General features: G+C 49.1%; 1 protein-coding gene across 2 annotated transcripts in view; it reads left to right on the forward strand.

Moving 5' to 3' along the window:
* Positions 1–12,429, forward strand: part of PRICKLE2 (prickle planar cell polarity protein 2) — a 104,022-nt gene extending 91,593 nt beyond the window's left edge. For both annotated transcript variants that reach the window (XM_053989700.1, XM_053989701.1), the window contains one exon: positions 9,740–12,429. In XM_053989700.1, coding sequence (XP_053845675.1) covers positions 9,740–10,608 — 869 coding nt within the window. In that variant the 3' untranslated portion in view covers positions 10,609–12,429. The remainder of the gene's footprint in view (positions 1–9,739) is intronic.
* Positions 12,430–13,516: the final 1,087 nt, after the last annotated feature.

A 13,516-nucleotide genomic window follows, 5' to 3' on the forward strand; every position in this document is an offset into this window, starting at 1 on the left:
CCCTTGGTAGAAACTGCAGGGAAAAGCCAGGCAAGATGCTTGCCCCATCAGGCTGAGCTTGTTTCTCACGAGCACATCCCAGGGTCATATTTCTCAGTCCTCTCACCCTAAACATGTTTGGGTTTCACTCGTGGCTGCAGGGGTGGGTGTGTGTGTGCACGGACGTGTCTGTGTGCAGCTCTGGTCTGCAGCCGGCGCTGGGCAGGCTCTGTCCTTCCTGCAGCCTGCTCTGCTTCGCTCGCCCACCACAGCTCCCACGTCCCTCAGCACAGAACTACTCAGAAAAGAGAATACTGAGCCTGGTTTGTTCACCAGAGAAGCTGCCTTGCTTTTTCTTTGCGTCTCCCCTGGCTTTCCTCTGTTCCAGCCAGTCATTGCTTGGATTTGGGCAGGTCCTGCATCTGAACCCCTGCAAAATGGAGCCTTTCTGCCTTATTTGCTGGCAAGGAGTGGCCTGTGGGGTGTTTGTGCCTGGTCCTGAGGATCCCCCACAGGTTCCTGTCAATGGGTGGTGAGGATTGCCAAGTCCACAGAGAGCTAAGCCCTCCTGAATCCCAGTTCTGGGCTCTGCCCTGCCTGGATGGACAGGTTTGCACTGCTGTGCCCATGCCTCCTCATCTGGGGTTTGGTGTGTTTGTTTAGGGAAGCTGCCAGCCCCATGCCAAGATGTGAAATGATCTCTGTTTCAGCCAGGATCTCCCTATCCAGCAAGTGGAAAAACAGGGGAGGGAGAGGAGAAGCTAATGAGCTAGGAAGGGTTTTGCTTAAACAGTCTCATATATACACAGAGGAAAAATAGATGTGAAATGGTGAGGGAATTGGGAATTGCTCTCCAAAACAGCGTTTCCCTAAGCAAAGCTCCACATTTCCAAAGCCTCTTGTGTTCCTGAAAACTTGTATTGTGTAAACCCCATCAGTACAAAAAGTCTTGAGCAACACCAAGCTTGGATGAGCAATCCCTGAGCAGTGGAGAGGTTGTTGCATGCTTTGGAGCTGAAGTGTAACATATTATTGGGGATATAGGTCAAGACACAGAAAATATGGCAAGGCCTCCATATCAAAGTGAAAATCATTCTGCCTTTTATTTTAGAAACCCCTTTTTAAAATGGTGGGAGGGAAACCTCCCAAAGGCATCTGTCCACCATACAGAGCCAGAGTTTGAGTTTTCTCAGGGGCAGTGACTGCTGTGTTCCAGCTTTCTGGAGCAGATGCTCAGCGTGATGAGGCTTGCAGTGAATGTTCATCATTCCTCTGCAGAGTGAGGTGATAATATTTTTATTAATGTGTAAGGTTCTAATAATTTTCCTTGCTCTGGGAGCTGGCTCAGCTGAGCTAGGGGCACTGCAGCAGCAACAGGCAGCTCCCCCAGGGCCATGTCTGCAATTACGGAGGACACAATTATCATCCCATTTAATTGGCAGTGTTTTGAGGACAGGGAGGTTTGGTGACCTGGATGAGGTCTGTGAGAGAGCAGGTTTTTGGTCTAGTGATGTCAGGGCACAGCGTCTCGCTGCCTGGCTTTCCCCGTCCCTGCACTCCCTGCTGTGTTTGATCAAGCTCCCCACAGAGCTCCCCCCCACCACAGCCTGGGGTTCTGGCTCGCCCCATGTCCTCCACCCTGCATCCTCCAGTTCTGCTTTACCAGAACCTCCCAGGCATCCACATACAAAGTCCCTTTGAGCTACCAATGCTGCGCAGTTGCTCCACCTTTCACTTTGAAATAATTAACACCGCATCCATCTAAGGTTTTATGGCATCGCTGAAAACAGTCTGTTTTTTATAGGGAGCTGAAGGGCAAACAGTCCCTGACCTGGAGAGCACATGTTAAAAGCTGGTACCTCCCTGGCAGCGGATTTTGCTGTGATGTTTCTACTAAGACTTAACTGCTAATTAGCCAGATACAGTCAGTAATGCAGATAACTCAGGGCTGTGCAGCAGTAATCCCTGTCCTTTGGCCGGAAGGCTGCCTGCCGTGAGCAGATGTTGTTCCCTGTAATATTTCAGGGTCAGCCATTGTGTGGGTCAAGATCTACGTGACCCCAATCTCCTGCAAGACCCCAGGTTTCTACCTTACCAAAAGGCTCTATTTAATCGCTTTAAAGCCAATTCCCCACGGGTTAGTAAAGAGGTGAGACACCATGTTAATCCTGGGCACGTGCCCTTACAGTGCTGGGTTGTGCTCTGCTGTCACCATGGGCAGTACTGCAACAGCAGACATGTGAGTGGCAGAGGTGGCTGTGACCCTGCTTGTGCTCTGTGTTGGGGCTGGAATTAGGTGGGAGTGTCTCTGCTGTCCTCTGGTTTGTGCGTGTGTAATTGTCACAAATGCTGATGGGATTTAAGCACATCCAGTGGCAAAGGGCAGTGTCTCCTGCTGGTGGAGGGCATCTCTCCTTGCATTCCACGTTTCTATTTGAAAATCCCTATTCTGCCATCAGCTGAAGGCTACAACAGACTCCAATCTGCTACGGCTTCTTAGAGACTGTATCCTCCTGCAATACATGGCCATTAGATGGAGAAGCAAAAGGGAACAGTATTTCTCAGCTTTTCTGAGAGAGAGCTCATTTTTGCTGATTTTCTATTATCTTTTATATTGTGCTTCCATTGTCTATTTTTGGGGCTTTTGGATTGTTGGGGTTTTTTTATGGCAGTAACAAGAACAAAAACCAGTGGATCCTGTAGCAATGTTTGCCTTGTAGCATTAAGCAGGGACAATGCTAAGATGGAATTTGTCCAGGAAGGTTTTCTCATGATGAGAAGCCTGATCTTACCAGAGGTTAATCACTTCCCAAAAGACACTTGGCCCATCAGCCCTGCTCCCTGTGTTTGTGTTTCCCTCCAGAAAGGTTTTGCAGTCACTGCATGTGCCTGGCAGTGGAATTAGAAATCAGGAGCTGAACTCTGCTGATTCCAAACAGTTATTTCCACAAAAGGACAGCTGGTCAAATAGCCCACTTAAGAAAATACCTGCAGGCTAAATGTTGTTCTGTGGGAACAGTCCCTTTGTGTGCTGCTTGCAGAGAGCAGGAGCCTTTTGGAGGTAGAAGTCACATTGAATGGTGATACTGCTGTGTGCAAAAGGAGAAACAGATTTTAAGGATTCCTTGAGAAGATGAGTTTGGGTGAGGGGAACATCTGTAACAGGCATAAATCCAGTTTAAAAATATGTTAAACTGGTGCTGTTACAGGGTGAGATGTGATTTCATTTGTATGGCACACACTGTGCTTGTCATCATGTGTTGTGTGATGCCCAAAGGCCCCAAATAGTTTATTTTTTCCAGACTAGAGAACTGTGACATAACCAGAAAGAGGAGAGAACAGGGCTGATCCCTGCATGTCTGAGCTTCAGAGTGACCTGGCAGCATCATCTGTCTCCAGTCCCTTTTCTTCCTCTGCCTGCACTGGGAGCTAAAAGCTGCAGGGCAAGTGAGGGTAAGAACAAGCCCTGACTAAGGGCCAGGATTATATTTTCTGGAGAGACATTAATTAAGCCAGCCTCTCCTGCACTGGGGGCTTAGGAGCAGCTCCTGAACAGCCTCAGGGATGGCAGTGAGGGGTCTGGATGCTGGTCTCCTTCCCCCTGTGCTGGAGAGGGGCAGCTGCCTCAAGTGCTCCAGCTGAGTTATGCAATCCAGAAAGTGAAACATTGGCTGTTCCTGAGTTTTTCTATGAAAAAAGGAGGCTCCCAGCTCTTCACCATGTTCTTATCACTCTCTTTCTCCCAGACACAGCCAGCACAAAACTACTTCCAAGCTGGAAGATCAGATCCCTGGGGGGAATTCTTGCGATTTTGAGGCACAGGTGTAACATTTCTTAATCCAAAACAGATCATTTCAAAGCCGATGTGAAGATAGAGGTTTTCCACCCCAAAGGCCCAATGCCAAACCACTGTAAAGCTGTCAGGAACATTTCTTCTCCCCCTCACTTACCTTTTGCCATTCAGCAGTGGGAGGTTTGGTGTGCCTGCTGCGGGGGCCAACCTCTTGCACGTCCTCACCCCTTCAGTGTCACACATGGACAGTGCAGAGCAGGTGGGGTAATGCAAACCAGAGGGACAACCAAAATTGACTTCTGGAAGATGTTATTGGTGGAGGCATCATCCTCAACATGGCTTGTTGGCCATCAGCTGGGGAGGATGCAGGAGATTGGAGTGCTGATAAAGGAGCTATAGGGGGACTTCTAGGTTAAAATCCAACTCTTTTCCAAGCAGCGAGGGACTTCTTCCACCAAGCTGGAAAGGACTGATTGGGTGGGAAATACCCAATGACAATCATGGGTCACGCATGGGGACATACCATGGGAGGCTGGTGAGACTGTGACCCACTTGGTGGGGGCTGTGCCTTCCCCCAAATTGTTTATTTTCCATGATTTCCAGTTACATGAAGGTTCTGCTTTATTTCTGCATGCCCTGAGGTCGCTCAGAAGTGAGACAGGGCTGAGCTATAAACAAAGCTCTGTGCAAGCTGTTTCTTCTTAAATTTCTTTTTAGTTCTACAGATTGACCTTGAAATAAACCCTGTTTGAGGGGTGCTGAGGATGCCTGGTGCTGTATGAGAGAGAAGGCTCTGGCATAGGGGACTGGACACAAGAGACACTGTGCTGTACCCTCCTGTGCATCTCTAGCTGCATTTAAACACTGGCTGTCGGGGTTGGGTGCTGGGTTTTGGTGCTGCCAGGCACCTCTGTGGGGCTCTGTGGTGAGAGCTGTGATGCACAGATGTGTATGTCTGCTGTGATAAATGTTAAGGCAAGAAGCAAGCGTCAGCATAGCCCTAGCTGTTTGCAATATCCTATGTCAGGATATTTTGCATTCCCTGGCTGGTGTTCTCCTGCAGTGCGATGCTGGCTCACCCCGTGTTAGCACAGCTTCACGGGGAGTTTGATTTAATGGGGGCTGGGAGCTGCTTCCCCTCATGGGGGGCTCCATTCCCAGCCTCACACCCAGCCCACGCGCTCTCCGGGGCCTCTCTGCTGTCATTTGCCGAGTGCTTTAATAATTCATCGTGCAACTCGCAGCCCCCGTTTAGCAAAGCACACGGCGGGACTGAAGCGCCTCCGAGTGCTTTGTTGTGGCAAGGTTGTAGAGGTGATGTTCACCAGGCGTATCTTTGTGCTGTGGCTTTGCTTATTTGGATGTTAATTCCCTTGGCAGTGTTTATGGGATAAACATGGTTCTCAGGAGGGGTGGGGACAGACTTCAGAGGGGATGGTACAGGGTGTTCTTAGCGAACCTGAATGTTAACCAGAAACCTGCTTGGTTTTCTTGGTGCTGCAGCTAGCTCCACTTCTTTATCGAGCACCCAGAGCCGAGCTGCAGCTTTCCCTTGTGCCCATTGGAAAAGCACATGTTTCCATGGCTGCAGGGTGAAATACTGAGCCTGGCAGCCCCATGCAGTGGAGAGCAGCAGCAGAAAAACCTGCTGTGTCTACGTGTGCTGTGGTGCTGGCACCAGACTGGCTCCAGGACGGCCACCGGCCGAAGCACCGTGCTGGAGGCAGCAGTGACATCTCTTCCAGTGCATGAGCCTCTGGGGCAGCCAACAGTGGATGTGCTCAGAGTCTCAGAGCATCATGCAGAAGTAAATTTTGGTGGGGTCAGCATGTTATACCTGGGTTTTCACCCTTGGAATGGTCTTGGTGATGTGGTAACAACCATCCCACACCACAGGGCTCCTGCTCCCTTGGATGGCCTTGGGAAACAGATTCTCACATTTCTTTGTCGGGAGAAAGTCAGGGCTGCATGGTGGGGTCTCACCTCATGTGCTCTTCCAGACTGCAGCTCTCTTGGGTTATTAGCTGTCTTCCCAGATGAAACACTTCATTAAGCAGGAGCTGCAACAGCTGCACATAAATACTGGCAGCTCAGGAAGATGGGGCCTCATGGATGGGTGTAGCTCTGGAATGGCAAATGACCTCAGGAGACAGGGGTTGGTGCCACCTTCGCCCCACCCAGGGCAGTGTGGGACCAGGAATCTGGAGACACCCTGCATGTGCCTGGGCACCCACTGCCTTTGGGTGCCAGGGAAACCCGCTGGTGCCAGAGCCTGCCCGAGTCACCTTCTGCTGTGATTACACAGGAAGGGTTTTCTTCTTCTCCAGTCTGAAACTTTCGTTGCAGGAGTCAGCAGACCTGGAGAGTAATGTGTTTGCTCCTCTTTGCAAGCATTTTTTTCTGCCTTTGAAGGTTGTTACTATATCCCCTTCAGCTTTCTCTCCTCTAGACTAAACAACCTCTGCTCTTTAAAACTTTATTCCCAGGTCATGTTTTCTAGATGAAATTTTTTTAGACAAATGGTTATTGCTATCCCCTGATCTCACTGCGGTCAGACTGGAGCACTTTTGGCTTGTTCCCACTATGCCTCCTGAGGTCTTGTGGCTCCACAGAGAGCCATAGAGGAACATTTTGAGACCTTAGAAAGACTAATCTGGGCCTAGCCCTGCTCATGATGCCTTGGCATAAATGTTAACTTCAGCCTGGAGACACCTTTGTGTTTTGCAAGGATTCTGAATTGCATCCTGGACCTGTAACCTGCTGTGGGCACTATAAGAGCCGTGCAGAGCTCTCAGTGCCTTCAGCTGGAAAAGCAAAGCTTTGCTCCTGAGCGAGTGGAATAAATCCTCCACTGTCACCTTCAGCAGATAGTTTCCCTCTCCCAACTGCACAGCTTGCTGGGTCACTTCCAAGCGTGGCTCCCAAAAAAAAGGCTTGTGCATGTGCAGCCTTCCCAGTCTACCTGGGAAGACACAGCATAGAGCCTTTTCCACTCTGTCATATGGAGAGATGAAGCCACTGGATATTGGACTGGCTTTGCATCAGAGCCTCCTGAGCACAGGTTCCATCAACCCAAGTTTGGTGTGCTGGCAATAGTGATGGACATGTTCAGTACTGGATTCCTCTTACAATCAGCACTTTCCCAGCGAATCAAGATCTCAGAATATTTGTGCTTCATTACAATCAAGCTGTCTGAATGATCAGCCAGAAGCATCCCCATGACTGATTAAACCTCGCACTCTGAGCATGAGCCATTCATGTGGTCACAGGATCCTTGTCTGAACTCACTGCCCCGTGCTGTCTTCTAAGGGGAAGAGACTAAAGCACTCATGGTTGTCTGCTGGAGGTGTATGAGGGGCTGCAGACACTTGTCCTGCACAAACTAAAGCAGTGAAGCTCTGGCTGTGCCCTTCCCAAGCCAAAGCACCTCATTTATCACATCTTGCTTTACACAAAATGAAACAGGTTTCCCTCCTGGTCGTCCTGCTTGATCTTGGCCACATCATTCCTGTCTGTGATGTGAAGGATGCAGATATGTCTTGTTTAATTCAAAAATGCTGTTTCACTCTTGCCATGTCTCCATAGCCTGTGCCCAGACACTTGTTTTATTCTTGCTGGATGCAGGAGCACAGGAGGGAGATGGCTGTGAGGGGCAGCTGAGACACACAGGTACCATCTGATATGGCTGGCAGTGGGAGCAAAGCACCAGCTCATGCCACACCCCTGTGAGTGAGGCAAGGTCAGCCCCTTTTTAATGATGCTGCCAAAATCAATGTGTTGATGGCACAGAAGTATCCTGTGGTGTTGGAGCTGTATTTCTGCACAGCACTGCTGTTGCTCGTTCTTATTGTAGAGCTGCACCGGCTCCCTTAATGAAGTGCTGCATAAATGTCACCGAGGGCTCATTTTCCTTGGTGTCAGCTATTGTCTGACAGATGTGATTAAGGCCACATTGGGCTGTCAACAGCCATGATTCTCATTGTGATCAGCTCTGCCAGCAGAGTCCCACTGTTGCTCCAGCTTTTCAGGAAGTCTTGCACATGTTACCAAGTTGCTTTTCCCTCCCCAGGGGCTGCTGGGCTCCTCCACGGTGGCACAGGAGGGACATGGGGAGCAGTGCCTGATGTGACAGATGCCTTCACTGGCTTCACAGGCAGAAAATCGCAGCTCCAGCGAGGAGGAGAAACATAATGGGAGTGTGGAGTGTGGGTGGGCAGGTCTTCAAAGGGGACAGGAAGCCCATCCACAGGGCTTTTTCCAAAGGGCAATGAGTGGGGTTGGGCTTGCTCACTCAAAGTCAGTGTGACTTAAGGAGGAAAAAAGTAAGCATGAAGTTGACTTAAAAAGTCAAAAAAAACATGGCTTTCCCTTCTTTTTAACCCAGCCTCTCCCTCTTCTTGTGGTGTTCAGGGATCGCCTTCACTTTACCTTCCTCTGTAATCATAAACTCCAAAAACATCCCCATTAACAACAGAAAAGCAAAGAAGCTGGGACTCGGGGAGCAAAACCAAACCCTGTGAGGGCCAGGCTAAAGCTCTCCATGATGGCACCGAAAGCAGGGTTTGGAAGACTCTGTCCAGCTTTGCAGGTTCTGTTGATCTTTTCAAGGCTGAGCCCAAGGAAACCCTGAAGCAGCTCATGAATGGGGTTAGTGACAGCAACCCTTGTCCTTGTTCAGGTTTAGCAGCAGCAGCTAATGGGAAAGGAGCCGAGCTCTTGATGAAATGCAAGCAGCTTTTGTTAAGGGAAAAAAGGCTTTATTCTTGAATTGTGGGCTGGGTTGTTATTTTTTATAATTAATTTACAAAGTCATAAATGGTTAGTGATTGCATAAAGGCTGTGCGTCATGTTGGAAATTCTGCTGACAATGCACAGTGTTGGGTCTGCACTGGGATGTTGTCGGAGAAGGGACGGGGAGAAGGCTGCCAAAGCAAACATTCCACATTTGATTTGGGATGGAACGGATTTTCTTTGAAATAACTTGCGAAACATCTTGTCCTGAGCTTGCAATGCAACCAGGGGCTGCTGCCAGTTGTCAAGCCAACGGGGAGATAGTCAGAAAATAGTCAGAAAACACCCATGAAACAAGCCAAGGACTAGGGCACCATGGGGTGCATTGAGTTTCTTGTTGACAGGCGGGTGCTGAGCAGACACCCCACTTCTTCCCTGCCGCCAGGTGAAGGCTTCCTGGGCTGAAGGAAAGCACCTTGCAGGAGCTCAGGGCTCGCTGGCATATTGGAGAGATCTAATGGGTCACCTTCCCAAGCAGGGCAGCCCATCAAGTTGGAGCTCACGCTTCTGGCTCCTGCCCATGCACAACTCCTTGGATATCTGCAGGGATAGTCTGACCCTCCCACTATCCTGCTGCTCACAGGGAGCTCCAGCAGACCCTCTGGTGCTCGGGCGTTTCCTTCCTTCCTGGGAAACCCAGCTGCAGCTTTGGTCTCTCCATGGGTATCATTCAGGGGACCTCTGAGGTGCTGCATAGTGAGAACCCTGAATTAAGTCAGTGGCTGTGTTTTCATCTGCCACTGACATTGTTTAGTCCTCCAAAATGTGTTGTCATTGCAGAAGGTGTGAGTGCTGGATCATGGCACCCTAGTTAGCTCGGTGTGCAGGAGGCCTCAGGTTACCTCTGACGCATGATTTCTCCCTGGCATCGTTGGTTATTCCTATCAAGTCGCAGACAGTGTAGACATATGGGAAAGGAAGTCGTGAAAAGCAGCTTGGAATCCAACTCAAAACACCTTAAATTGGTGTGATTTCCCCAGAGGAACTGCCTGCTCTTTATAAAAAAATTAAAGTCCTCCTCTTAAAAAGGGCTCTTTAGGACAGGATCAATACCACTGAGTTACTTTTTAAAGCAAAAGTCTTGGGCCAAAACCAGCCTCCACCCTGCATCTTGGCTGACAGAAAATTCTCTTTCTTAACTTCTTTTTTTTCCCCCTTTGCCCTTTTCATGCAAAGGCCTCTCAGCAGACGGTGGAGCCAAGCGCCAGGAGCACCTCTCCAGGTTCTCCATGCCTGACCTGAGCAAAGACTCGGGCATGAACGTCTCGGAGAAGATGAGCAACATGGGCACCCTGAACTCCTCCATGCAGTTCCGCAGCGCCGAGTCCGTGCGCAGCCTGCTGTCGGTGCAGCAGTACCAGGACATGGAGCCCACCCTGCACGACCTCGCCAGCCCCCTCGGCTACCAAGAGCGGCCGTCGCACGGGCGGATGCACCAGAGCTTCGACTACGGCAGCGGGGTGCCCGGGGGCAAGCTGGGGGCGCAGGAGATCCCGAGGCACGCCCCCATGAGCGAGCGCACGCGCCGGAGAACCGTGCTCCGCGACGACGACCGGCACTACCGCCCGCACCGGCCCCGGCGCTCCCGGCGCTCCCGCTCAGACAACGCCCTGCACCTGGCCAGCGAGCAGTGCTACCGCCTGAAGGAGAGACCCTCGCTCCGAGCCAGGGACGACTACGACCCGTTCATGCACCAGAGGAGCTGCAGGGAGACGATGGAGCAGGGTCCCTGCAGGGATGTCTACGGCCACTGTCCCCGGACGGTGTCGGATCTTGCCTTGCAGAACCACTTGGGCGAGAGATGGGGGCCCTACTTTGCCGAATACGACTGGTGCTCCACCTGCTCCTCCTCCTCGGAGTCCGACAATGAGGGCTATTTCCTCGGGGAGCCGATCCCGCAGCCTGCCCGCCTCCGGTACGTGACCAGCGAGGAGCTGCTGCACAAGTACGGCTCGTACAGCATGCCCAAGTCTTCCACGGTGGGGGCCAGGGGACAGTTGCACAGCCGGAAAAGACAGAAGAGCAAGAACTGTATCATATCCTAATGGCATCCTTGCCAGGCACCTTGGGAGAATGTAAATTAACTCACGATCTTGCACTGTTTTAGATCATGTAAGTGCTTTTATTGTAACAAAAAAAAGGCCCGAAGAGTAGGGATTTGTTAAGAAGGTTATAGACCGGCTTCTATAAATAGTCATAATCCTGGGCACAGTGAATATATTTTGCACATCTAACTTTGGAGATAAAAATTTTAAAAGTTCACTTTAGCCTGTAATATTTACCCAGTAGTTTCTCTTCCTTCTCCCAGATACTGCCACTCTCTTGAGCTCTGTTTGTCCGTATGTTTTGGTTGCCACTGTTGACTCTCAGCATCAGTTTGCTGGTAGGTTTTGCTTTCCACCACATTTTTGTTTTCCATTAGCCATGTTGGTAGGTGATTTGTCTCTTGGACAGTGTGGGAGCCTAAGTTATTTCCATGATTGTTGTAAATGCGATGTAAATGAGAGTTTGGAGAAAATATTTTTGTATTTTGTAATATCAGAGGAATTTCTATATCTTAGGAGTCACTGGGAAAATGCATACACGTTCAGAATTGTTTTTGGTCAGAGCTAACCAAACAGTACTTTGGAACCCCCTTTCCATTTCATCATCACTTAAGTTTATCAGTGAGAGTCTGAGTTTTCATTGGTTTTGAGGGTTTTTTTTTGTTTTAACCCTTTTTTTCTGTTTATTTGTTTTGATCCTGGTCAATAAACAGAATGTTTTTTGATTCATTAAATCTTGACAAGCCTCAGTGGCATTTTGAAGCCTATGATTTGCAGGTACACTCCATTAGTCAGATACAGGAACCTCTGACAGCTGCAAAAGGGCCTTTTTTTTTTTAATTATTACTATTACTAAATAGGAAAGACCAGAACTACCAAATGTCTGCAACATTGTAAATTACCAAAGCTGGAGAAGGAATTTCACACCTCTGTAGAGAACGCTGAAGTTACTAAACATTGAACTATTATTTGGAGTAAATAAAGTGTAAATGGTGCAATTGTGTGATGTCAGCATGACGTTGTTTTGAATATAGACTTGTCTTATGGTGCTCTAGTCTCCTGGGTTAACTGCTGTTCATTACCAAGTGGAAGTCTCAGTATTGCCTCCTGCCTACGACATATGAGAACACCTGCAAACTGCTCCCCATGGGCCCCTCCTGCCTGGCAAGATGCCCTCGCCCCTCTGGGGTTGTTTGTGGCCAGGGCTCGTCCCCTGGGGGGCTCAGCCCAGCCCCTTGCTGCGGCAGAGGGCCCCTACATAGGGCTCAGCTGTGTTGTATTCTGGTGGATGTGAGTTTGTTCTCTGTGTGCTTTAATCCATTGGGGTTCTGCCATCCCAGCTGCAAGCCAAGGCCAGGTTGTCCCAGTGCTTCCCATAAAGGAGCAAGTTTGCAAAAGGGGCTCTTGGCACCCAAAGCACCTGTGGGGGTTCAGATAAGGCTGGGCTTTGAGCCACAGGAGGGCTGAGAGCTTAACCAGCTGTATTGCCCTCGGCCCATGTGCTGCTGGCACCTCAGGGTGTCCCTGCACCTTGAGGCCAGCCCCTCCCTGCACGCAGGGAATGTGGATCCCTGCAGGGATGGCACTGGCAGCCCTGGGCACACACAGGGACACCCCCATGCCTACCCAAAGCAGCAGATGCAGAAAAATCTAGAAGATGGATGTCTCCATACCACAGACTATTGCTAGGATTTTTTTTGTTGTTTGTAAAGGACAATGTGATAATTATTATTCCTTTAAAAAGAAAAAAAATAAATGATACTTAAATATATTTAAAAAAATGTTTTTTCCAGTTGGAATAAATGGAAATATTCATCCAAAGGGAAGAGTCTTGTGTACATTTTTTGCTCTTAAGGAGTGTTGGTTAATTGTGAGTAGAAGACTTGATTTTTACTGAGCTGGTCTTGCAATAAAAGCACAAAAACCAGCTCAGCTCCATCGTTGGCATGGTGGGCAGGGAAAGCTGGTGGAAGAGCTTCTCCTGCACACCACACACCTTCCCCAGGGTTGGTGACCTGCTGTGGTAACATCTGGACCCATTACTTCTTGTTAAAAAAGCCACATCATAGATTCATCTAGGCTGGAAAAAAACTCTAAAATCATTGAGCAAGAACAACCAAGCACCACTATGTTCACCACTAAAGGATATTCCCAAGAGCCATATCCACACAGCTTTTGAAATCTTCACCTGGTAAAAGCCAGCACAGCTCAGCTGAAATCCCTGCTGGGCCTTTGGCATACTGGGGGAGACTATCAACCTGAAATGTATAAATAACAGCCTTTTCTTAGAAGTTCACAGATTTTCCCATGTTTTCTAAAACAGACCTGTTAAGCTGGATAGGGATATTGCTTACAGCAACAAATATGACACTGTAACTACAGGTTATTATCTAATTGGAATTTAATATGTACAGTTTAATTTATTGTCTGTGATTAAAAGCACAACCAATGTCTGTCAGCTCTGGTACAGCTGAGCTGCTCTTGTGCAGCAGGAGCTTGGATTGCTCAGCAAATGGTAAAAAACTAATCCCCAGCCTTTCCCCTTTCCCTGCTTGCTGCCTCTCACCAGGGGTAACAGAACAAGTTCAGTGACTCCTCGCAGCAGAATTGCAGCACTCTGCACATGCAATTTTTGTACTAAAATCCCAGGCACAGTGCATCTGTTCACATGATGGTTTTGCTGCTGGAAGCAACTCTTCAAAATTTCGTTCTCACTGCAGAGCATCTCTGCATCTCTGCAATGCACTCCAGTTTTAAAGCAGTGCTGGAATTGGAACAGATGGGCAACAAAACAGGGGAGAAAAGAGTCTCTCGGGTGATGCTCCCCTCTGATGGACCCTTCACCAGCACCACAGAAAAGTGGCAGTTCACATTTTCTAGGAAAGTCAGAGTTGGTACAAATTTCAGC

This window comes from Vidua macroura, chromosome 13 (assembly GCF_024509145.1).
Source record: "Vidua macroura isolate BioBank_ID:100142 chromosome 13, ASM2450914v1, whole genome shotgun sequence".
Classification (NCBI taxonomy): Eukaryota; Metazoa; Chordata; class Aves; order Passeriformes; family Viduidae; genus Vidua; species Vidua macroura.